The following is a 26,343-nucleotide window of genomic DNA, read 5'->3' as shown; positions in this document are numbered from 1 at the left end:
ATACGAGCCTGTACCTCCTTGCTTGTTGATGTACCACATGGCAACTGTGTTGTCCGTTTGGATGAGAACATTCTTGTGAGAAAGGCAGTCCTTGAATGCATGCAGCACATAACGTATAGCTCGGAGCTCTAGGAAATTGATTTGAAATGTTGCTTTGAGTTTTGTCCAAGTGCCTTGGGTTTGGAGAGTGTCTGTGTGAGCTCCCCAATCTAAGGTGGATGCATCTGTAGTTAACGTCATTTGTGGGACTGGTTTCTGGAAGGGTAGGCCCTTGCGCAAGTTGTCTTTGTTCACCCACCATAGCAGAGATGATCGTAGCTGGTGGGTGACTTGAATTGGAGAATGCAGTGGTTGAATGGCTTGGATCCATTGTGATCGCAAAGTCCATTGGGTGACTCTCATGGCTAGCCTTGCCATAGGAGTGACATGAACTGTGGAGGCCATGTAGCCTAGTAAAGTTAGAAACTGATGAGCTGTTGCTTGTTTCTTTGAGCGGAGCGAGTTTGCCAGTAGGGAAAGTGTCTCTGCCCGATCCTCGGGTAGAAAAGCCCTTGAGAGGATAGTGTTCAATTCTGCTCCTATGAATTGAAGCAGGTGAGATGGAGTAAGATGGGAGTTTTGATAGTTGATGAGAAATCCCATCGAATGAAGTACAGTAATTGTTTGATTGAGAGAAGCGAGAGCTCCTTGTAGAGATTGACTTCTGATGAGCCAGTCGTCTAGATATGGAACACATGGACACTTTGTTTGTGCAAGTGTGCTGCTATTACTGCCAGAGAATTGGTAAATACTCTGGGAGCAGAGGCAAGGCCGAATGGCAATACTCTGTATTGGAAATGTTGGTGACCCACCATGAAGTGCAGATACTTGCAATGAGGGGGAAATATTGGAATGTAAGCATAAGCGTCTTGTAGATCCAGAGAACAAAGCCAATCTCCTGTTTGAAGAAGTGGAAGCATGGTGCCTAGAGAAACCATCCTGAACTTTTCTTTCTTTAGAAATTTGTTGAGATTTCTAAGGTCTAGGATGGGACGAAGGCCTCCGGTTTTCTTTGGAATGAGGAAATAACGGGAATAGAATCCTCTGCCCCTCTGAGGCCGGGGCACCGGCTCTACAGCCCTGGCTTTCAGAAGGGTGGATAATTCTACTTGTAGTTGAAGCATGTGATTTTCGCTAAGATGAAAATGACTCGGAGGAAAATCTATGGGAATTTTATGAGATATTATGGACAGAACCCACTGGTTTGATGTTATTGGCGTTTAATTGTTGTAAAATTTGGATATCCAGCCTCCCACAGGAAGTTCTGGCTGAGGATTGGAGAAATAGCCGAGTTCTCTGGAAGTGGTTTCAAAAACCAGCAGAAGGTCCTGTCTGCGGAGCAGGTTGAGGCCTAACTGCCCTCGGCTGTCTTAGTTGTGGTCTTTGTTGAGTTCTAGAAGGCCTGGCTCGAGACATAGGGGGGTAATACCTCCTTTGTCTGTAAAAAGATCTTCTAGCTTCTTTTCGCTGAGGCCTACGTGCAGAGTGCGTAGGGGGACCTTGTGGAAGTGAAGAAAGCTGTCGCAGTGTTTCAGTGTGCTCCTTTAGTTGAGTCACTGCATCCTGGACCTTGGATCCAAAAAGATTATCTCCCAAGCAAGGGAGATCCACTAATTTATCTTGGACCTCAAGTCTAAGGTCTGAGGCCTTAAGCCATGCCCATCTTCTGGCACTGATCCCTGATGCAGCTACCCTGGAAGCTGTTTCGAATCCGTCATAGGCTGCCCGGACCTCATGTTTTCCAACCTCCAGACCCTTGTGGATGATGGCCTGGGCTGCCTCTTGATACTGAGTTGAAGAGATGGAACAAAATCTTGCATTTGTTTCCACAAATCTCTTTGATATTGGGTCATGTAGAGTTGGTATGAAGAGATTTGAGAGTTCAACATGGCCCCTTGATAGATTTTACGACCCAGGGAATCTAAAAACCGGTGATCTTTACCTGGGGGATTCGATGAATGTGTTCTAATTCTTTTTGATCTTTTTTGTGCCAACTCCACCACTACTGAGTGGCTCTGGAGATGGGCATTCCATGGCCTTTGAGCCCAATCCGAATCCATTAAAAGGACAGAGTTGGTTTGACTTGCAATCTTCTGAACCAACTTGTGTATCAGAGGCCAGGGTGGAAGCACATACAAAAGGCACTCTGTGGCCCTGAACAAGAATGTCAATGCCCATTGTTTCTGGGTCCCACCTGCGACTGAAAAAGCATGCAACCTTTGAATTGTTGAAGGTTGCCAACAGGTCTAGACCCAGTAGGTCCCCGCGGTTCACCAGGAGCTCCTGGGTCCAAAAACATAAGAACATAAGAAATTGCCATGCTGGGTCAGACCAAGGGTCCATCAAGCCCAGCATCCTGTTTCCAACAGTGGCCAATCCAGGCTACAAGTACTTGGCAAGTACCCAAACACTAAGTAGATCCCATGCTACTGATTCTAGTAATAGCAGTGGCTATTCTCTAAGACAACTTGACAAGTTCTCCTCCATGAACTTATACAAACCTTTTTTTTTTTTAATTTTCTATTTATTAAGCATTTTTCAATGATACAAATGTATACAATTGAAAGGAAAACTTAGATATGACAAACAAATAATCCACCAATCATAAGTACAAAGTAACACATAATGTCATAATTCCCATAGTCCCCAATGATGCGGGGAGACCCTACTCAAGAGACGTCTTTTAAGAGGAAATAAACAAAAAACAGATAACTCCGTTTATGAAAGCACTATGAATGAAATGGTTACTTTTCTAAATAACAGAAATTCACATATTTAGGTTACAGTCTCTAGACTAGGGCTGGCTTCCATTTCAGTAGGTAATTTATCAGTAAGAAATTTACATAACTGGTCAGGCTGGAAAAAAGTATATGTCAATTCTTTAAATTTAATGACACACTTGCAAGGAAACTTGAGGAAGAATAATGCTCCAAGCTGTAATACTCTAGGTTTTAATTCAAGGAACTGCTTCCTCCTTAATTGAGTTTCCTTGGCTAAGTCCGGGAATATTTGAACATTCATACCAAGAAACATTTGCCGTTGATTTCTGAAATACATTCTGAGGACCCAATCACGATCGGAATCCAATAGAAAAGATATTATAAATGTAGATGGTTGGGCCACTTCTTCAGTAGATGTTTCCAGAATCTCAGAAATATTCAGTGATGATAACTGTTGCATTTCTCCACCTTCTATAGGGATCTTTTTCTTAGAAGGGAGATAATAGATCTTTGATAAAGGAGGTAATGTGGCTTGTGGTATTTTTAAAACTTCCACAGCAAACTTTAGCCACATCTCATTCCGTGAAACCATTAATTTCTTAGGGAAATTAATTACTCTTAAGTTTTTATTCCGCTGATTATTTTCCATATTTTCCAATTTTCTTAGGAAATATAAATTGTCTTTTACCAAATTTTGACAATATTTTTTCATATCTCCCATCTCCGGCTTCAAAACATCTATTTCCTGTTTAGCTTCAGTTTGCTTCTCTTTTAATTTATTTACTTGCTTTTGTAACTGTCCCACTTTCTTTACTATTGGGCTAATCTGTACAGTCATATTTTTATTCAGTGTCTCAATAGCTAACCAAATTGCCTCCAATGTAAATGCTTCAGGTCTTACCAGAGGTGTTAATGTTACTTCATATTCATGCAAATCTCCTTCCTCTGAGTCTCCTCCGCTGTGCCATGAAACCAGCTCCTCCAGAGACTGCAATTCTCCTTCATGTGTTTCTCCACCTTCGGACCCAAGGGCTCTTGGTTGAATTGCTCTGGCTGGCTCTTCCTCCGCAAGACCCCCTCCCTGGCGTCATCTGGGAACAATTCCATCCGGGTCAGGTTAGCAGTTCTACTCGCCGCCGGGTTCTCAGGGGCAGTCCTTTCAGCCGGTGATAGCGATGTTATCGAATCATGGAGGGCGCCAGCTGCCAACACGTCTCCTCGGCGTTCCTCCTGCGATTCCTCTCCCGGCTCTCCATTCCTTCTCGTAATATGCGCGTCCATCGGCCCTCGTATCTGGCCCGTCGACAAGGCTTCTGAATTCAGCCTTTCGCAGGCCCTCCGCTTGTGCCCCGAATGAGGCATTTGGAAATCGTAATGAGAGAGAGGAGAGAGACGCAGCACAGCACTAACCACATCCTCTGGTAACAAATTCTGGAGCTTAATTGTGCTTTGAGTGAAAAAGAATTTTCTCCAATTAGTTTTAAATGTGCTACTTGCTAACTTCATGGTGTGCCCCCTAGTCCTTCTATTATCCAAAAGAGTAATTAACCTATTCATATTTACCCATTCTATACCTCTCATGATTTTAAAGACCTTTATCATATCCCGCCTCAGCAGTCTCTTCTCCAAGTTTATCAAGCTGAGGAAATCAGATCTCACATTGTCCTTTCCAGGAATGTGATGATCCCGACAGATGGGAATATGCAGTTATGCCTCGGTCAGATCTAGAGACATAAGGTATTCTCCTGCATGAACTGCCATCATGGCAGAGTGCACCATTTCTACCCTGGAATGCGTGACTTGTAAATGTCAATTGGTGCCCTTGAGATCCAGTATGGGCCGAAACAACCCTTCCTTCTTGGGCATGACAAAATAAATTGAATAACAGCCTGCAATTTGGGAAAGGGAATCACTGCTTTCAGGTTTAACAGCCATTGTAATGTGCTTCCACTTCTACCCACTTCTGAGGGGAGTTACATGGAGAGACCATGAAGGCATCCGGAAGAATGCGAAGAAATTCTAGAGCATACCTGTTCCAAATAACTTCGAGAACACATTGATACGAAGTAATCTGGACCCACCTGTGATAAAAATGGGTAGACGCCACCTATCTCTTGAACCAACAGGTGAGCCCACAAAGCTTCATTAGAAAGACCGAGGAGCTCCACCTCCTGAATCTGCATACTTTTGAGGTCCTCGGGGGGGATGAAAGGACTGAGACAAGCAGAAAGAACGGGACCTCTGGGAAGAACCACCCCATAAGGCCAAAAACACCTCAAAGGCTTTGCTTTAGGATAGTCTCAATCCTCCAATCCTGGCATCCTTCAGTGCCACACCTCCCTCTACCAGAATGATGGTATGTTTCATGACAAAACTCACCAATTTATCCACCCTAGGGAAATGCAACTGCTTTCTGGCCTGCGGATCCAAGGGGTATACACTGCTAAGACGCGTCCTCCTTTAAAAGATGCCTCTGGTGCACTCCATTCCAGATCAATCAACTCTTGGGTTGCATCCAGGAGGGGAAGGAAACAAGAAGCCTTGTGAGGGTGACCAAAATAGGAACCTTCTTCTCATTCCCCAAGGAGTCAGGCCCAGCCACTCTGAGGGTCTTCAAGGACTGAGAGATAAAACCCAAAAATTAATCTCTATGAAAGAAACAGAGCAGAGTTAGATATGGCTCCAAATCTGGGGGAATGTTCCCCACCACCATCGGTATCAACCTGATCTACCTGTATTCAAGCTTAATCAGGCTGCATTCCGTCACGGCGCTTGACCATGGAGACGGGCGGAGGAGCACTTGGAGTGCATGAACCAACCTTAGTAGGCACTGCCAATTCAGAAGACCAGCCCTGTAGAAATGTCTGCAATCCCTGTTAGAATTCTACCCAGGAAAAAGATCATGAGTCCATTCCAGGTCCCAGAGGCCCGAACCTGATGTCCTGACAGCTAATGGCTTGTGACGACTCAGCCTGTGGATCAATCAAGGGAGCAGACATACCTGTCGTGTCTCCCTCAGCCCACTCCCCTCAGACTGAGGAGATGGACCATTGCCAGCAAAATCAGAAGGGGTTAAATCTCCCCGAGCATCCAGGCAGCATTGACACAGGCTTAAAGAAAGCTCCAGCTGAAAGGCCCTGATGTGGCATGCAGCTCAAATAGATAAACGCTTAGGTTTCTTTGCTGCGGGCGCCATAGTTGTAGGTGTGCAGAATTGTAAAAGGTTGCACCTAGAATATGCACACATAAACCCAAAATGGACGCACAAAAACTTTGCACATAAAAATAGGCATGCAAGTATACGCACATAGGCCCAACGTCCAACTAGGTGCCCAATCTGGATGCCCAGTATAAGCAGGACATACAAATGGGTGTGCAGGCACGCGCCAATGGCCTACAGCACAAAATATGCAAAAACACCTCGAGGTCTACCACGTGCCCAAAAAGGGAGAAGCCTGCGAGTGGGGCCTAGCCAAATGGCTGCTCAACCTGCCGTGCCTGCACTGCCTCCTTACCTCACAGAAGTCCCCAGACTGCTTTTCTGTTCACCTTCCGACTTAATATCATGGCGATATTAAGTCGGAGGTCCTAAAATGTTCAATGGTTTATTGTTATTGTTCCATGTTCTATGTAAAAAAACCCAGGTCTAACTTCCCAGACCAGGGCAACCTCTTTCGTTACTTGTAAACCGGACTGATTTGTATTGCATACAGGAATTCCGGTATATAAAAATTTAAAATAAATAAATAAATAAATAAATAAAAGTTAAAAATAATTAAAAATTTAAAAAAATAATGTAAAATTGGCCCGTGGCTCGCGGGTTGAAAACCGGACGCTCAATTTTGCTGAACCCGTGGCTGTCAGTGGATTTGAGAACCGACGCTGGCAAAATTGAGCGTCAGCAGTCAAACTCGCCGACAGCCGCTGCTCCTGTCAAAAAAGAGGCGCTAGGGACACTAGAGTGTCCCTAGCGCCTCTTTTTACAGCAGGCCCTAATTTGAATATTTTTTTTACTGAATCGCGCGCACAGGAGAGTGGCCTGTGCATGCGCCAGGAGAGCGGGCGCTCATCCACTTTCCCGCGACTTTTACTGTATCGGCCTGATAGTGAGTGACGTCCAGTGCTGAATGTATGCTCACCTCATCTCAATCAACCTGGTGATAGAAGAGAGGCTGGAAAGACCCTAAGGAAGAGGCACTGTGTGCATCTATGACCTGCATGCTTCCTAGTAATTCCGAAATGCTGGAGCCAATGCAATAGCTAGGAAGGAAAGGCATGCTTGACTGTACATGTTCTCAGAAAGGAGTGCCTGCACATTTAAAAGACACTGCTAGTGATCCTTTTTGCTGTTACATCCTGAGTATCAGGCAGTGGTGACTTTTTTCCGTGGCACACCTGATCAGGTATGAAGGCACACTGGTTGGGAAACTGTGCAAGTTTGTGGTGTTGTATGTTGTGCACAGGGTGAAGGCTACAGCTCTTACTATTACTTAGTTCACCAAGCTCACCTTTCTGGGTTTACTTGATACAGTATTTGATTTAAATATGACAATATGCCCTTGGAAGGACTTCCAGTTTGGAAATCTTTTGGAATTGCTTTGTACCAGTTTCCCTCTTGTGATACATTGGACATCAACTGCAGAGCTAAGAGACAGGGATTCAAGGCATTGAGGTGAACATCTGACATTACAGTTTTGGTAACATTTTGACAATTCAAGAGAGCCATGGTATGGCAAAGAATTAAGTTTTTATAATTATTATTATTATATATGTACATGTTCCCAAAACAGCAGCTAGGAGCTAATAAATACACTTTTTATGGTGATGTCTATTAGAAAACTGTGGGAAGGGATTGGCATTCAAGTGAGGCTACAAGGATAGTATTACGCTAATCTAATCTGAGAGGTTGTGATTCTAAGATCCTCTAAAGCAAGTTGTCATGGGCAATTGGGAGGTGGTAAATATTAATATTGGTAGATTATTTTTCACTAAAAGTTATATATTTAGAGGTGAAGAACTGAGTTAAAATAGACAATAAGTTTATTGTAAGTAATGATGTACAAAGGTGTTGTTCGGTGAACCCCTAGCCGAGATGAGGTTGGCGCTACCTTCAGGGGATGGCCCCTGTAGGTCCTCATCGTCAGGAGGCGGTTTCGGGAGAGAAGACCCAACAGGACCTTCATCTATACTAGCCTAGTAGCCTGCGTTCCCCGCAGATTGAACCCTTGGGTACCGGGGCTGGCAGGACTTAGGCACAGGTCTCTCAAAGAAGACAATCCCAGAAGACAGGAGGCAGAAGCGACATCAGACTACCAGAGGTCAGGACAGGCAGCGGATGAGAGGAACCAGCACAGTCCAAGAGTTGGGGCAGGCGGAAAACAAGAAGAGTCAGATAACAGGCAGATGGTCAGGATAGGTGGCAGGCAAAGCAGAATCCAGGAACAAAGCAGGGTCAGAGCCAGGAGAGCAATCAGAGGGAGCAGGGACAGAACCAGGAACAGGAATCAGAATCAGGAGCTGGAGCAGGAACCAGGAAGAGGAATTGGAATCAGGAGCTGGAACCAGGAACAAGTCACACTCTGGAAAGAGTAGGACATGTTGCTGAGGCAAGAACATGATGATTAGGCAGGGTTTAAATAGTCCCTTGTCCTGAAATCATCGGTGAAGGTCACAGGAAGGTTTTCCCAACACTGGCCCTTTAAAAACTAAAAGGATCGTGTGCACTCGCCTGGGGGGTGGGGGGGTCAGTGGAGTGTCGGCAGCGGTGCGGACGGCCGAGATGGGAAGCACGGTGGAATGGCCCGATGGGGACCGGGGGCCCCATACAGGCCGGAGACGCGCCTAAGCAGAGTCCCCGGCCCCGAGGTGAGAGACACTGGTTGCGGACTCCTGCAGCCAGCGAGCACAACAAGGTTGAATGAAAAAGCAAAAGGAGATATAAGTCTGCAGTAAAAATGTGTACTATGATGTTTCCAACATTGGGTTGAATGTTGTGACTTAAGTTGTTTAAGTATTGGGATGGGAGTTGCAGGATGACACCCACACATATGATATTGTACCTTGAACTCTCTGGTGACAGTATATGTTTTATTTGTTGATGGGAATGTGTGGGGATAAGCAAGGGAAGTTGGGAGAAATGTTAAAGGTGAGGTGGGGAGGGAAAGGATTAACTGGGACAAGGGTGACGCTTATAGAATACTCTTTAGAATACTGATAAGGTTGCTGATCTTGTTGCGCAGGCTGGGGCACAGCGAGATAATTTGGAATGGTAAAATTCTATGGGATATCCTTCAAAGCTTTAGAATATTTGGGGACATAAGTTAATTTTATGTCATGGAATGTTGCTGGATTGGAAACCCTATTAAAAAAGAAAAAGTTCCTGCGCACATCAATAAGTTGAAAATTAATGTTATCTTTCTTTACGAAACCCATATAAAGGAGAAGGAACACAAAAAATTATGAAAGCGATGGTGTAATCAAGTCTTTTCCGCTTCTGGTACCTCCAAACGAAATAGAGTAGCGATATTATTACATAAAAATATTGAGCAAATATTTATTTAGTTAGCTAACTTCTGAGTTAGCCGACTAAATGCTTTTGAATATGGACTTCATAAACTATAATAAATATACATTTTAATTTGAAAATTAGACCTACAGTGCTGCAGTTCTACATTGATACATCAACCTCTAATTTATTCCAAGGAAAAACAGATATTAAAAAATAGATAGGAGGTAATATTGATTCACTGGCTGGATTGCAAAATTAGCTGGATAATCTTATCCGGCTAACTTTGGAGGGATATTCAGCGGTGCAGCTGCACTATTAAATATAGCTGGCTTTCTTAAAGATGGCCAGATAACTTTATCTGGCTAACTTTAAGACTACTCTTCGGCACAACCAGAGTTAGCTGGGTAAGTTAGCCAGCTAACTCTGAATATCGCAATTAGTTGGCTAACTTATCTGGTTAATTTATTAACTCTGTCCCAGAATGCCCCTATATAATCCAGCTAAATTTTAGACAGATAATAAGTTATCAGTCTATAATTTAGCCAGACAAGTGTCCAAAATATTCAAAAGTCGGCATTTGGTAGGGGTGTGCATTCGTTTGCAACGTATTGGCAATCCGCAACATACATGCCATATTCGTTGTATTCGTGGGGGTCACGAAACGTGTGGCGAACCCCCACGAATACAACGTATCACTAACGAATAAACCCCCACCCTGCTGACCCCCCCAAGACTTGCCAAAAGTCCCTGGTGGTCCAGCAAGTGTCCTTGAGCGATCTCATGCACTCGGGCCGTCAACTGCCGGTATTCAAAATGGCGCCGATAGCCCCTGTGACATAGTAAGGGCAAAGGCTATCGGCGCCATTTTGAATACCGGCAGCCGACGGCCCAATTGCAGGATATCGCTCCAGGACCCCTGCTGGACCAGCAGGGACTTCTGGCAAGTCTTGGCACAAGATGGCACCGGCTGTCCATTGCTCCTACCATGTGACAGGGGCCGACCAATGGCACCAGTAGCCCCTGTGACATAGTAAGGGCAAAGGCTATCGGCACCATTTTGAATACCGGCAGCCGACAGTCCGAGTGCAGGAGATCGCTCCAGGACTCCCGCTGGACCACCAGGGACTTTTGGCAAGTCTTGGGGGGTCAGGAGGGTGGGGGGGTTGTAGTAAATTAAATTTAAAGGGTTGGGTTGGGGTTTTTTGGGGAAACGAATATATATGTAACTAATGAACGGATCGGGGTCCCCCGAGAATGGATGCAACGGATTTGGGTCCCGACGAATACGAATACCGAATGGGACGAATCCATCCCTGCTGCACATCCCTAGCATTTAGCCAGATAATTTGCTTCTGAATATTGACCTCTTATTTTCTAAAAGCTGGAAAGATCTTTATTATATTAGGCATAAAGATGTTTAATATCCTGAAAACAATTATTTTATAATGACTAAGTAAGGGGCAGCAAGAGATATTCATAAACTATTTTTAATGTAACATAAAACAATTGCTATGTACAAAAAACAAGAAAATAAAATACTTGTACTTTAGGAAATGAAATTGTGTTTTGTTTTACCTCCTCTGGATTACTAAGCTTGAGATGAGCATCTGCCTCATCTTTAGTAAGAAGTATACAGTTCCATGGAGACCATTCAATGTACTTATCCCATCTGACCCAGACTAAATCATAGAGATCGTTCCAGGCACTCAAAGCAGATTGAGCGGCCCAAATAGATTCAACCAGATACTGAACATCTTTCTCCTGCAATTTAAAGGAATTGTTGACAATTAGGAAATTGTTCATTTTAATTGACTATAATCACCTTGACAATAAAATCATTGCATCGTTTCTCTGGGGTAATAAAACATTTTTACAACAAAAAAATAATCTAACAGAAATATAAGGTTATTATAAGACAAGCTTATGTGTTTTTCAATGTGCATAGCACTATTTAATAGCACCATACACTACATCCATGGTATGCAATAGTCAAACTACTACATGCAAAAAAAAACATTTCAACCTGCAGGAACTGTAATTTTCAAAAAAAAAAAAATTATACTTAAATTTAATTGATATCACACATTGAGCCTAACTTTCAAACCTATCTGCGGTACAGCATTTATGCACATAAGCGGACACGTGGAGAGTAATACTAGTATTTTATAAACTGTGCAATTTCCACTGCACAGTTTATAATATACCATGTATTTATGCTCCAAAAGTGCACACATACATTTCAATATGCATGAGTATTTTCAATGCATGAAAATGCATACTTTACCTATTTTATAAACACACACACATATTTTAGGCATGTAAAAAAGTATGTTATATACATATAATAACACCGATGTATATATGGCATTAATTTTTTTTAGTAAATTATATGCCATTTTTTAAAATAAAGTATGCAGTTTTTTTAATAAAGTATACACACATATCATTTGGAAAATACACCTTACTACAGTTTGCCAATACCTCCACTAGTTCACACAGTTCTTTTCCAGTTCACCTAGACCCTCTAGCATTTCACCCTGAATCCACACAAGTTCACCCACACCTCCCAACCAAAACTGCAGACAACAGGCAAGTCCAATTTCACTTGCATGAGTCAATTAGCAGGTATAAAAGTGTATGAATACGTTCAATAATGTATATGAGTATCTCTTACAAAATAGCAACTATTGCGCATATACTTCTGAACTCTATCCAGAAGAGACCCTAGCCCACCTTATTTTTTCCCCAGTAAAAAGTACACAAGAAATGGAAAATATGCATGTACTCTTGATATCTTTTTAAATAGCATATAAGCGAGTACAAGCTATTTATGCACATACATGCTATTTTTACATGTGAAACCCCTTTGAAAATTTACTCCTTAGAGTCCTATTCACCAAGGGGCAGATTTTGAAACCAGCATACGCGGGGTACATTTGTGCGCACACAAATGTACACCCGATTTTATAACATGCGCATGCTGCCACGCGCATGTTATAAAATCCGGGGTCGGCACGCGCAAGAGGGTGCACACTTGTGCACCATGCACGCGCTGAGCCCTAGGAGAGCCCCGATGGCTTTCCCCGTTCCCTCCAAGGCCGCTAAAAAATCGAAGCAGCCTCGGAGGGAACTTTTCTTCCGCTCCCCCCCCCTACCTTCCCCTTCCTTCCCCTATCTAACCCACCCCCCCAGCCCTACCTAAATCCCCCCCTCATTATTTCAAGTATTTACACCTGCCTCTGGCAGGCGTATCTTGCGCGCGCCGGCCAGCTGCCGGTGCGCCATCCCCCGGAACAGCCACTGTGCTGGAGGCCTCGGTCCCGCCCCCGGACCACCCCCGGACCTGCGCCACGCCCACGCCCCCTTCCTGCCCCTTTTTCAAAGCCCTGGGACATATGCGCATCCCGGGGCTTGCACGCGCTGCCAAGCCTATGCAAAATAGGGTCGGCGCACGCAGGAGGGTTTTTAAAGGGTTACGCGCGTATATTACGCTTGTAACCTTTTGAAAATCTACCCCAAGGCTTTTCTCCCATTCAATGTCTATGGAGAAAAATAGCTTAGTAAACAGGCTCTTAGTGCCCTGTTATGTTCAAAATTTCAGTATTTAATGTTAACCTGTCATCTTACTCTAATTAAGGCTACATTTACTGAATATACACAATAGATATTATACAATATACATACGTTCCATCATCCTATTTATTAACAGGGTTAGGCAATAAATTAAATATGTCATTAAAATAACAATTTAATGACAAAATGACTCATTTTGTCAGTGCAGGAACACTAGTTTAATTATTGTTGACTTTAAATCACCTTTATTCCAAAAATACTTTAGAAGTATGCTTAAAAATAGCAAAATAGGGCCAGCTTGGTGGAAGTGTACACTGCCATGCAGAGGAACCTGAGTTTGATTCCTGGGTCAAATCTTCTACTTCTTGAGCTGGCTGGGGCTGTGGATGCTGCAGAGGTTTATTTTGTTCATTAGTTTAATTAAAAAGGAAGGTAATCAGGTCACTAAAGTGTGCATGATAATATCTCTGAAACAAAACAATTAGATTTGGAAGGATGATGTGAGTCAACAACTCATATATATTAGGGATGTGCATTTATTTGAAATAAAAATGGAAAACGGAATGAATGAGCCTATTTTCATTTCAGATCCAAATCATCAAATGTAACTCCCAAAAAACAATTTGTGTTCATATTCATTTTTAGAAAAGTATTTGTTTGCTAAAAACAAATAAGAATGAAAAAGTTAAAACATCAGAAAACATAAAAAAAATAACAACAAATGAAAAACAAAACAAATTAAATTTTATTTATTATTTATTTATTTAAAACTGTTTGTATACCGTCTTTACAAACAGTGTTTAATCAAAACGGTTTACATAACTAAATAAAAAAACAAACATAAGTAAAGGTTAAACTTAAAAAAAAACCAAAAACAAAAAAACCCGTAAGATTATAAAAATTATAAAAAGCATAAAATTACAAAAATACTCAATAAAAAATAAAAGTATCTAAAACAATAATTAGTTTACATAAGATAAATCAATATATAATAATGTTGTGCCATTTTATTTGCATACATGAGAGAAAAGAGGTTATGTTATTTAGAGTGTGATATATGGAATGCAGATTGAAATAGGTGTGTTTTTAAGGATTTTTTGAAATGTTTAGAGTTGGATATGGATCTTAAAGAGTCTGGTAGTGCGTTCCATAAGATTGGTCCAATGACTGAGAATGCTCTTTTTCTGGTGATGTCAAGACGGGCCTGTTGTGGTGATGGGATATCTAGAAGGTTTTTATCCAATGATCTTAGATGTCTGGCGGGTTTGTATATTCGGAGAATGGAGCATAAAGTAACAGAATTAGGAGTGTAAATGAGGGAGTGTATAATGGACAGGATCTTGAATTGTATTCTGTATTTAACTGGTAGCCAGTGTAATGATTGAAGTATCGGGGTAATGTGATTTTTTATGGAAGAATTTGTTAAGATATGTGCTGCTGCATTTTGGATCAATTGAAGTGAGTGGAGTGTGTTATCTGGGAGACCTATATAAAGAGAATTACAGTAATCAAGCCCCGAAAAGATAAGTGATTGAAGTATAGTCCGAAAATTGTGAAAGAAAAGTAGAGGGCGAAGCCGTTTCGGGAGTTGGAGCTTATAAAATGAATTTCTGGTAATTGTGGATATGTGTTGCTTTAATGAAAGGTCTGAATTGATGGTTATACCTAAGTTTTTTGCAGATTTGGAAATGGGGATAGTGATTCCATTAAATACAAGTTGGGAGGGGGGACCTATGGATGAATCTGTAATTCTATGTGTCCATCCCACATAAATATCTACATCTCTCTCTATATATATAAAGCCTGAATTTACTAACACCGCCGGGCTCTCTGAATCCCGTGGTACAGGGGGGTGAAACGAGGGGGCGGTCCTGTGATATAGGCAGTGAAATAGGCAGCGAAATAGGCTGCGAAATAGGCAGCGATACGGAAGCTTACCTTTTCATCGTCCACGCTGTCTTCGCAGCGTCCTCCCCGACTCCTCCTCTTCCGGGGCAGACTCTGCCCCAACTCCGCCCCTTTTTAGCCATCGCACGTGAAAAGGGACTTTTCGCGTGTGAAACATCCCTTTTCGCATGCGATAGCTTTAGTAAATAACCCCCTAAGTCTGTGAATAAAAACTACCTGCAGACTTTGCGGTCTTTGAAAATTATCCCCTTAAATACTAGAGAAAATTCCTACAGTGATTTTTTTAACACATTTTTGCTTCCAGTATTTTTCCTGTGGAATATTTTTCATTCTGGAAGGCACAAAAAAAATAAAATGTTGGGGAAAAGATGTGCTATTCTAAAATTGTGAAACAGACTGTTTACCCTCTTTTGCATTGCTTTTTGCCTGATCTTTCAAACATCTGTTATTAGAAGGATGTCACTATCTTCTAAAATCCTAAAAACAAAGTCCAGTGTCAGTTTGAAAGAGGTATTTAAGGGAAGGTCTCCTGTAGGCTAAAAAATAAGCAATGTTGTAATAACAAAAAAGGTGCATTTCAAAATGAAAATTAAACCAGTTCACAACTGACAGGGCCGGAGAAAGCAGGAATTAGGCCCGTGCCAGCTAAGAAAAGTAAGCCCCTATGTAAGGTTCTGATGCGATACTTAATAAGAGAAATCATTTTCTAAATTTCCCAAATAATTTTTATTTAAGAAGGCTTTACGAGCTTTTTTGTTAGCAAATTCTTCAATAACAATTGAAATTTTTATTTATGCATGTTAGAAATAGATATATTTAGCTTTTTTTAAAATTTTGCCCAACAAAAGTAGGCCCCTTCAACATTGTAAGCCCTAACCAAATGGCCAAGCTGGCACCCCCTCTTCTCCTGGAGTGACAACTGATATGGAAAGCATATTAAAGGACACACACGAGAGGACTGAAGAAGTGGGGAAAATACTATAAGCAAAATGTACCTGGTGCTTCTTTCACCTTGCAAGAATCAATTAATATAAAATGATCCCATCAGGATGAAATTTTATGGGGCACTGAAAAGGAATTGTTTTTGAGTTGAGAAAAGAGTCATTATATTCTTGCCTGTTTATTAGCTAAAAAGATAAGCAATTTTCGTGTATAGTACAAGGAATTAAAAGGTAGTACACTTAACTTGACAGTCACTTCTCAACATCCTTGCATAGCAAATTGTTTTATATTTGACTGAATAGAAGAATTTGAAATGAATAAAATAAAGACTTAGGAATATTATTGGTAGTGCAGTAATAATGGGAGATTTCAATTACCCCAATATTGTCTGGAAATGCTACAGAGATAAAGTTCCTGTATGGAATAAATTACAGTTTTATGGAACAAGTGATTTAGGAACTGACGAGAAAGGGATCAGTTTTAGATCTAATTCTCAGTGGAGCGCAAGATTTGGTGAGAGAAGTGGTGGGGCCACTTGGCAATAATGATCATAACATGACCAAATTTGAATGACTGGAAGGGGGGACAGTAAATAAATCCACTAAATTTTCAAAAGGGAAACCTTGTTAAAATGAGAAAAATAGTTAAAAAGAAATTGAAAGGTACAGCTACAAAAGTTAAGAGTGAGCAACAGGCATGGACATTGTTAAAAAATGCAACTGAAAACCCCAATACTCTTCACCTTGAACCAAAATATATAGACGCTGCACAGCTAACTATATCCGGAAATGACCATCATACTAGGCTTCCTCGTCAGGGCTTTCGCCTATTCAACTCGGCCTTATAAATAATCATAGGTCATGTTGATAAAACTATTTTTTAAATATTTTTCTTATGCACTTAAAACTTGCCAAATCCAAGGCTGTGTTGAACCCGAAATGATATCATACTTTATGCAAATCCAACAGTAAAAATTTCAACTTATCTTTGAGCGATTCAGTATGTAGTGAAATTGTCCATCTTGAACCAAAACAATAATCACAGTGCTGGGTCATCAGCACTGTGATTATTGTTTTGGTTCAAGATGGACAATTTCACTACATACTGAATCGCTCAAAGATAAGTTGAAATTTTTACTGTTGGATTTGCATAAAGTATGATATCATTTCGGGTTCAACACAGCCTTGGATTTGGCAAGTTTTAAGTGCATAAGAAAAATATTTAAAAAATAGTTTTATCAACATGACCTATGATTATTTATAAGGCCGAGTTGAATAGGCGAAAGCCCTGACGAGGAAGCCTAGTATGATGGTCATTTCCGGATATAGTTAGCTGTGCAGCGTCTATATATTTTGGTTCAAGGTGAAGAGTATTGGGGTTTTCAGTTGCATTGGTTGATTTCCATTACTTTTCGTTCACAAACTCAAGTCCTACTCTATTGATTTGGAGGTTACATTGTTAAAAAATACCATCTTAGAAGCGCAGTCCAGATGTATTCCACACATTAAGAAAGGTGGAAGGAAGGTCAAACGATTGCCAGCATGGTTAAAAGGTGAGGTGAAGGAGGCTATTTTGGGCAAAAGATCTTCATTCAAAATATGGAAGAAGGATCCATCCGAAGAAAACAGGATAAAGCATAAGCATTGGCAAGTTAAAAGTAAGACATTGATAAGACAGGCTAAGAGAGAATTTGAAAAGAAGTTGGCCATACCAGCAAAAACTAATAATAAAATGTTTTTTAAATATATCTGAAGTAGAAATTCTGCAAGGGAGTCAGTTGGACCGTTAGATGATTGAGAGGTTAAAGGGGCACTTAGGGAAGATAAGACCATCGTGGAAAAACTAAACAAATTCTTTGCTTTGATGTTTACTGTAGAAGATGTTGGGGAGATACCCATTCCGGATACAGTTTTCAAGGGTGACGATTCAGATGAACTGAACCAAATCACGGTGAACCTGGAAGATGCGGTAGGCCAGATTGACAAACTGAAGAGTAGTAAACCACCTGAACCGGATGGTATACACCCCAGGGTTCTTAAAGAACTCAAAAATGAAATTTCAGACCTATTACTATTAATTTGTAACCTATCATTAAAATCATTTGTTGTACCTGAAGACTGGAAAGTGGCCAATGCAACCCCAATATTTAAAAAAAGTGTCACGGTTGATTGGGAAACTATAGACCGGTGAGCCTGACTTCAGTGCTAGGAAAAATCGTGTAAACTGTTATAAAAAATAAAATCACAAAACATTTAGATAGACATGGTTTAATGGGACACAGCCAGCATGGATTTACCCAAGGGAAGTCTTGCCTCACAAATCTCCTACATTTTTTTGAAGGGGTGAATAAATATGTGGACAAGGGTGAACTCGTAGATGTGGTGTATTTGGATTTTCAGAAGGTGTTCAACAAAGTCTCTCATGAGAGGCTTCTAAGAAAACTAAAAAGGCATGGGATAGGAGGCAATGTCCTTTTGTGATTGCAAACTAGTTGAAAGACAGGAAACAGAGAGTAGGATTAAATGGTCTGTTTCACAGTGGAAAAAGGTAAACAGTAGAGTGTCTCAGGGATCTGCACTTAGATCGGTGCTTTTTAATATATTTATAAATTATCTGAAAAGGGTATGACAAGTGAGGTGATCAAATTTGCGGATGACACAAAATTATGCAGAGTAGTTAAATCTCAAGCGGATTGTAATAAATTGCAGGAAGACCTTGTGAGATTGGAGGATTAGGCTTCCAAATGGAGATGAAATTTAATGTGGACAAGTGCAAAGTGATGCATATAAGGAAAATAACCCTTGCTGTAGTTACACAATGTTAGGTTCCATCTTAGGAGTTACCACCCAGGAAAGAGATCTAGGCATCATAGTGGCTAATACATTGAAATCTCTGGCTCAGTGTGCTTTAGCAGTCAGAAAAGCAAACAGAATGTTAGGAATTATAAGGAAGGGAATGGCAAATATAATTGTAGATGTCATAATTCCTCTAATATTGCTCCATGGTGAGAATGCATCTTGAGTACTGTATGCAATTCTGGATGCCAATTCTCAAAAAATATATAGTTGCACTGGAGAAAGTGCAGAGAAGGGTGACCAAAATGATAAGTGGCTTGGAACGGCTGCCATATGAGGAAAGGCTAAAGAAGTTAGGGCTGTTCAGTTTGGAGAAGCGACAACTGAGGGGGGATATTATAGAGGTCTACAAAATCATGAAAGGACTTGAACAAGTTAATGTAAATCAGCTATTTACTCTCTCAGATAATAGGACAAGAGGGCACTCCATGAAGTTAGCAAGTAGCTCATTTAAAACAAATTGGAGAAAATTCTTTTTCACTCAATGCATAGTTAAACTCTGAAATGTATTGCTAGTCGATGGGGTTACGGCAGTTAGTATAACTGGGTTTAAAAAAGGTTTGGATAAGTTCCTAGAGGAAAAGTCCATAAACTGCTATTAATCAATAAGGAATAGTAGATTGGGATCTATTTAATGTTTGGGTATTGCCAGGTATTTGTGACTTGGACTGGCCACTGTTGGATATAGGATGCTGGGCTGATGGACCCTTGGTCTGACCCAATATGGCATATCTTATATTCTTATCAGTTTATTGAAAACCTTCTTTGCAAATTGTACCTGAAGTAAGAATGCAATTCTAGCATCATCCATGAAGTCAGCCTCAGATTTTTGAAGGTGTGAGAGCAGATACTTGTACTTTGAAAAGTCTTCTCGGCGACGAGCTTCATTATCCAGCTTGGAACAATTGCAACATCTACCAATATTGACTGCATTAGCTGCTACTGAGAAACTGGTAGCGGGTAAGTAATTTTTGCAACTATGACAATAGAAAATATCTTTACGTAGTACAGCTGGATCTTGTGGAACCTGTAAAAAAATCAGGGAGGAGAATAATTTATAAAAGGCATACTAGCATTCTTTATGGAAACAAGGAGGTCAATATTCAGCTGCTATCCGGCTGAGCAAGTTAGCCGGATAAACTTATTTGGCTAACTTGCTGGAGATATTCAGTAGCGTGGCTGCAACACTGAATATACAAGGCTATTCTATAGTTAGCCAGATAAGTTTATCCAGCTAATTATGGGTCAGCCAAATAGCTGCCCTAGACCTATCCAGCTAAGTTGAACAGGGATGTGAATCGGGCTTTGGACGATTGAAAATATCGTATGATATTTTCAAAATTATCAGAAATTGGGGGCTCCCCAAAAACAATAGGAAAACCCCACGATATTGTTCGTGGGGGATCTCTTATCATTTTGTGGGAGGGCGGGAAAAACGGCACACAAAAATAACCCCTAAACAGACCCCGACCCTTTAAAACTAATCCTTTAGCTTCCCCCACCCTCCCAACCCCCCCAAAAACTTTTTACAGGTACCTGGTGATCCAGGGGGGGGGCCCGGGAGCGATCTCCCGCTCCCGGGCCGTCAGCTGCCACTAATCGAAATGGCGCCGATGGCCCTTTGCCCTTACCATGTGACAGGGAATCCGTGCCATTTGGCTGGCCCCTGTCACATGGAGGGAGCACTGGATGGCCGGCGCCATCTTTAAAAATGGCGTGGGCCATCCAGTGCTCCTACCATGTGACAGGGGCCAGCCAATGGCACGGATACCCTGTTATATGGTAAGGGCAAAGGCCATCGGCGCCATTTTTATTAGTGGCAGCCGACGGCCTGAGAGCGGGAGATCACTCCCGGGACCCACATTGGCCCACCAGGTACCTGTAAAAAGTTTTTTGGGGGGTCGGGAGGGTGGGGGAAGCTAAGGTATTTGTTTTAAAGGGTCGGGGTGGGTTTTTTGTTTATCGGCTCAGGCGCAGCCGATAAACAAAACCGTGATCAGGCCGGACGAAAAAAAAAAACCACGATGTGAATCGGAACCGGAATCAGAACCAATTCCGGTTCCGATTCACATCTCTAAAGTTGAATAAAGCTGAAAATTGGCACTTATCTGGCTAAGGCCTGGATATTTCAAAATGCGGTAAGTACCGCATGCGATAGCAAAAGGGGCATGTTTTATGCTAATATAGCAATTTGTGCTAATTACCTGTGCGAAGAGCTAAGTTAGTGCAAATTGTGATACCATTTTCAGATTCTGCGATAAGTGCCCGCCTGTTGATTTTCCTGCATTCAACCACTGGGGGACCATTGTTAATGGTCCCAGACACACAGGGGGAGAGGGAGAGGGAGAGGGAGAGGGAGAAAGACTGGCCATAATATCATGGCCCATAGGTAGGTATTTGTATCCCTATGGAAGGCCCACCTAGTAACTCGAGGTGGGGTTTAGGTAAGAGTATAGGGGGTTAGGGGCCACTTTGACATTCTACGTGACACCTACGAACAGAACAGTGGTCTCTTGTGAAGATTTGATGGCCTTCGGAGTGAGGAAACTCACTCCAAGATGAGATTTGGGCAAGGTTCTCTCAACCTAGCTTGATGTAGAGTCCATCAAGCTAGGTTGAGAGAACCTTGCCCAAATCTCATCTTGGAGTGAGTTTCCTCACTCCAAAGGTCATCAAATCTTCATGAGACCACTGTTCTGTTCATAGGTGTCACGTAGAATGTCAAAGTGGCCCCTAGCCCCCTACACTCTTACCTAAACCCCACCTCGAGTTTCTAGGTGGGCCTACCATAGGGATACAAATACCTACCTATGGGCCATGATATTATGGCCAGTCTCTCTCTTTCTCTCTCTCTCTCTCTCTCTCTCTCTCTCAGGCATTGGACCCGTCAATTCACCTAAAATAGGCCTTATGGGAGACATCACAAAGGGCAATGAAACCTTACCTCACAGCAGCTAACGCAATTCAAAGAGGTGTAGTTAAAATCAGCATTACAGCTGTGCAATAGCTCTTCGCAGACAGGCTAACCCAGCCCACACTCCGCCTATTTTCTGAATTTGCATCGCACCATCCAATACGGGGCTTTTCGCATGCGAAAACACCTTATCACATTTTGATAAATGACCCCCTAAGTAAGCTCCTCCCGGGGATGCCCCCACCCCGCCTCTTTCTTATCCAGCAGTTTAGCTGGATAAACAACCAGCTAAGTGGCAGCTGGTCAATGTGGCCAAATATTCAGATAATGCTACTTAGCCATAATTTAACAGCTAAGTGGCGCTGAATATTGACCTCCTAGTTAAAATCATCGTAAAGAGATACGATACAAATAAAATTAATGCAAATAATTTTCATGCATTATCAGAAATAACAGAGGGAATGAGATTAAAAGCTTTCATTCTAGAAATATAGAAACATGATGGCAGAAAAAGACCATAGGGCCCATCCAGTCTGCCCATCCATCCAATTAATTTAGCATCACTTCCTTAGAGATCCCCTGTATTTATCCCATGTATTCTTGAATTCAAATACTGTTTTTGTTTCCACCCACCTCCACTGGGAGTCTGTTCCATGCATCCACCACCCATCCTAACATGTCCTTACCCAGGCCATCATCAGGCTGAGAAGAACCAGGCTTAGTAAAATCAGAGGAAGATAATTCTCCCTGAGCCTCTAAGCAGTGCTGGTACAAGTTAGAGGGCATACCAGGCTGCGATGCCCGACTATGACAGGCAGCACAGAGGGAATGGTGCTTACGTTTCTTAGCCACAGGCACCATTAGTCTGTCAGTACACTTAACAGGCAACTGAAGATATGTGTCTAGCTCAAATTGTGCGTACAAGCAGCGCGCCCATAAAACTGGGCACACAAGTGGGCAGCCTGATGCGCAGAAAAAAACACGTGAAAATGCCGCTGCGGTCTACCATGCAGCGCACAGAGGAAACCTAACAGCGGGGCCTAGCCCACTGAGCTGCTCAACCCGCCAGGCTGCCCAAGTCCCTTAATCTCCCTCAGGAGTGGGAACAAACATCGGAACGGCTTGCCAAGCACAGAGACTGGAGGAAGGGGAAAGCCTTACAAACAACCCTTCTACTCTGTTTCTGTCTTTCTCCTTTTTTTTTTTAAATCTTACCAGAGTTCAGCCTTTCCCGGCTGAGAACAGAGATGGTCTCTGGCTGCAGTTGGGGGGGGGGGGGGGGCATATACTATCACCGCCACTTCCTGCCCCGACTGTCTTTCAGCTGTTTTAAACAGCTAAGTCCACGCCGGCTAAGAAAACCAGCTACCAGACCAAAACACTCATCTGAGGGACCATGGAAATCACCTTAGGAATTCTCAACTGGGGGAGGGACCATTAGGTATCACCACAGGAGAGCGGGGCAAATTAAATCTCTTTCTATTTCTCCTTCTAAAATTTGAAGTAATCTCCAGTAAGGAGATGTACATCCACCATCTGCTGGAGATGGAGAATACTGGCAGGCTGGTGTCACTGCAGGGGTTTATATACTGTAACATCAGTTATGCTTTGCCTCCATCTGCTGGTAGAGGTGCATAACCCACTGGTCCTGAATTCATCTGTCTGGGTGCTAGGAAATTTTAAATAAATAAATAAATATGTAAGAAAATGAACCTTTGATCCTGATATATAGCAGGCTAAATTCTCAATAACTGTAGCTTTAATTTTAGGATTTTTTTTAAAGAACTTTGATAGTGCATAATGGGGACAGAATCAAAAACTGCTTAGCCATTACTGGTCAAAGAGGAAATAAGTCCCCTGTCAAGGCATTAATCATACTTCCTACAAGAGATTAAACAGAATGATTCACTGTCTCAGGTGTGTACAGCATTAATTCTGTTTAATGTATTCTCAAGAAAGTACAAAGAATTGATGCAAAACAGATATCATTCACTGTTCTGTACATTTAAGTTTTCCTTTCTTTTGGAGAATGCATGCTCTGCCTTTCCATAATTACTTTAAGTGCATGTCACTCATTGCAGATCTTTACACCAGGCACCAAGGTGCTAAAAGAAAGATGCTGATCAACAGCAGCAGCCAATCAAATCAGCCTGGGAGCCTCGGAGGATGGACTATTCCACAGGGAAGATGATCAAAGGTATATGTAATTGTTTTATTACAGAAGTGCAACGTAAACTGCAGTGAGCATTCTCTTGACTGGAATCTGCAAGTTATAAGCCTAATAAAAAATATAGTATCTCTTACATACCTCTGTGGAAATAATGGGGAAGACCTCCTATGGGTTAGGTGGAGGGGGGGAGGGAGGGAGGGAGGGCAGCGGCAAAAGTGCTGTAAAGCTGGAACTCGAGTAAGAATTATGGTACTGGTATAGGTAGGGAAAATGGGCAGACTACATAAGCCTGACAATCTTTATCTGCCATCTATTTATATGTCTTGATATAGCTAATCAACCGGTCATCTGATTATTATGTTTCTTACTGTCAGTGGTTCCTGAATTTGAAAATGTTACCATGTAGCAGCAAAAAAATATCTACTAAGTTCAGTGGTTCAGAACCTCACAACTTGTTACAAATCTGCTGTGTCTATGGAAACCAATAACACTAAAAAGGTTATTTTCAGACAAATCAGTTGACTAGAATAGATGAAGGTGGCACACCCATGAGTTTTAATAAGCAAAAGCTATGGAAACTTTTCAGTTAGCAGGTAAATATGCATGTGAAACCAAAAATCTGCACATACTTTTGATGTTTCTAAAACAGCATGTATACAAATACAAGCTATTTACATGCATAACTCTACCTTTGCCCTCACTATGTCATATGGGCGACGGTCGCCCGTATGACATAGTGAGGGCAAAGCCAGCGCCGGCGCCATTTTGAAGATTGGCAATACGGCCAGCGTGCAGGAGGTCGCTCCCGGACCCCCGCTGGACTTTTGGCAAGTCTTGTGGGGGTCAGGAGGCCCCCCCCCAAGCTGGCCAAAAGTCCCTGGGGGTCCAGCGGGGGTCCGGGGGCGATCTCCTGCACGCGTGACGTCGGGAGCCAGGAATCAAAATGGCGCCGGCGCTACCTTTGCCCTGTCACATGATAAGGGCAAAGGGCCACCGGCGCCATTTCTCAATGCAGCCGTGGCCAGAGAGAGAGGGAGATCGCGTTGGGAACCCCCCCTCCCCACTGGACCCCAGGTAATTTAAAACATTTTGGGGGGGTTTGGGAGGGTGGGGGATTTGTTTTAAAGGTTCGGGGTGGGTTTTAGGGATTTTTTGGTGTGCCGGTTTTCCCGCCCTCCCCCGATTTACGATTTTTAACGATTTAAAAAAAAAAAAAACACGACGATAAGATTTCCCTCCCCCCCAGCCAAAATCGATCGTTAAGACGCTCGATCACACGATTCACACCTCTAAACTGTAGTCCCTTACCAATCATTGACTAACCAACATAAAATATAGAAAATAATTTTGAAGGACTTTACATTGGATTAGACATCCCTACCCCCTTAGCAACTTTAAATAACTAACAACTCAACAATATTAGAATGCAGACAGCAATCCAGTAGCGAGATGGAGGTTATTCAGAGTTTTGCACTGAGTGCCATATATATGATTATCTACCAGTTCACAAGAGGATGTATGTGTGCACTTGGTGCAAAGAGCTCCTACCTCTCAGATACCTCCCTGAGCTGAGCAAATGTCAGCTCTCTTCATGTTTTAGCTGAAAAGCCACTCTATCCCTTTTTAAACATTAGCTCCAGCAGCAGGATTCCACCCTGGTTAAGGTGGAGCCCATCCTTTCCAAATAGGCTCCCCTTTTCAAAAAATGTGGCCCAGTTCCTAACAAATCTAAAGTCATGTTCCCTGCACCCAATACCCTTTTAATATGTAAACCACATCGAGCTAACCATGTAGGGAGCAGTATATACAATTTTATAAATAAATAAAAGTATCTCCCACTTGTCTAATTTAGAAATAACTTCATATGTAAAGCAAACCGTGTATGGCATCTTCAGGTTCCATAAACTATCTCTGTCTATAAATCACACTTCGCCCTCCATTGCCTCAGGTACAAACTAAGGGGGTCATTTATCAAAATGCGCTAAGGCGTTTTCACATGCGTTAAGGGCTTATCGCATGCGAAAAGCCCCATTAACGCATGTGATAGGCCCTTACCGCATGCGAAAACATCTTTAGCGCATGCGATAGCATCATATCACATGGTGCGATGCAAATCTGAAAAAGAGGAGGAGTTAGGGGCGGGGAGTGGGCTGGGTGCCAGTCTGTGAAGTGCTATCGCGCAGACTTAACGCCGATTTTAACTACACCTTTTTCAGTAGTGTTAAGCCGTGCGATAGCTTGCATTACGGTTTTATCGCATTTTGCGATGTCTCCTGAAAGGCCTGTTTTAGTAGATTTAAAGCTCCCTCTCTCTCTCTCTCTCTTTCAACAATAGTCCCCCAGTGGGTGAATGCAGAAAATACAACAGGTATGGCATTTATCGCAAAGTCTGAAAATGTTATCGCAATTTGCGCTAACTTAGCTCTTCACATAGGTAATTAGCGCAAATTGCGATAAACTGTATATTAGCATAAAACACGCCCCTTTTACTATCACATGCGATACTTATCGCATTTTGATAAATCCAGGCCTTAGCTTGCAAGCCCTCTGGGGACAGGGAAATACCTACAGTACCTGACTGTAATCTGCTCTGAAGTGGCTGAAAGGCAGAATGTAAATCAAATAAATAAAAATGAATAACAGAAAAATAATATAGACTACTATGGCATGTGAAAAATCTGGATACACTAATTATTTTATGTATGTATATATAT

General features: G+C 42.1%; 1 protein-coding gene across 3 annotated transcripts in view; it reads right to left on the bottom strand.

Annotated features, from left to right (window-relative positions):
- The window catches only part of IQUB (IQ motif and ubiquitin domain containing), a 200,775-nt gene that overhangs the window by 8,370 nt on the left and 166,062 nt on the right, over positions 1-26,343 (bottom strand). For all 3 annotated transcript variants that reach the window (XM_029616656.1, XM_029616657.1, XM_029616655.1), the window contains 2 exons: positions 19,324-19,572; positions 10,843-11,028 (listed from right to left, as the gene is read on the bottom strand). In XM_029616656.1, the coding sequence (XP_029472516.1) occupies positions 10,843-11,028; positions 19,324-19,572 (435 nt within the window). The remainder of the gene's footprint in view (positions 1-10,842; positions 11,029-19,323; positions 19,573-26,343) is intronic.

The sequence above is a fragment of the Rhinatrema bivittatum genome, chromosome 9, assembly GCF_901001135.1.
Source record: "Rhinatrema bivittatum chromosome 9, aRhiBiv1.1, whole genome shotgun sequence".
Classification (NCBI taxonomy): domain Eukaryota; kingdom Metazoa; phylum Chordata; class Amphibia; order Gymnophiona; family Rhinatrematidae; genus Rhinatrema; species Rhinatrema bivittatum.
This window is presented reverse-complemented; position numbering and strand designations above follow the sequence as displayed.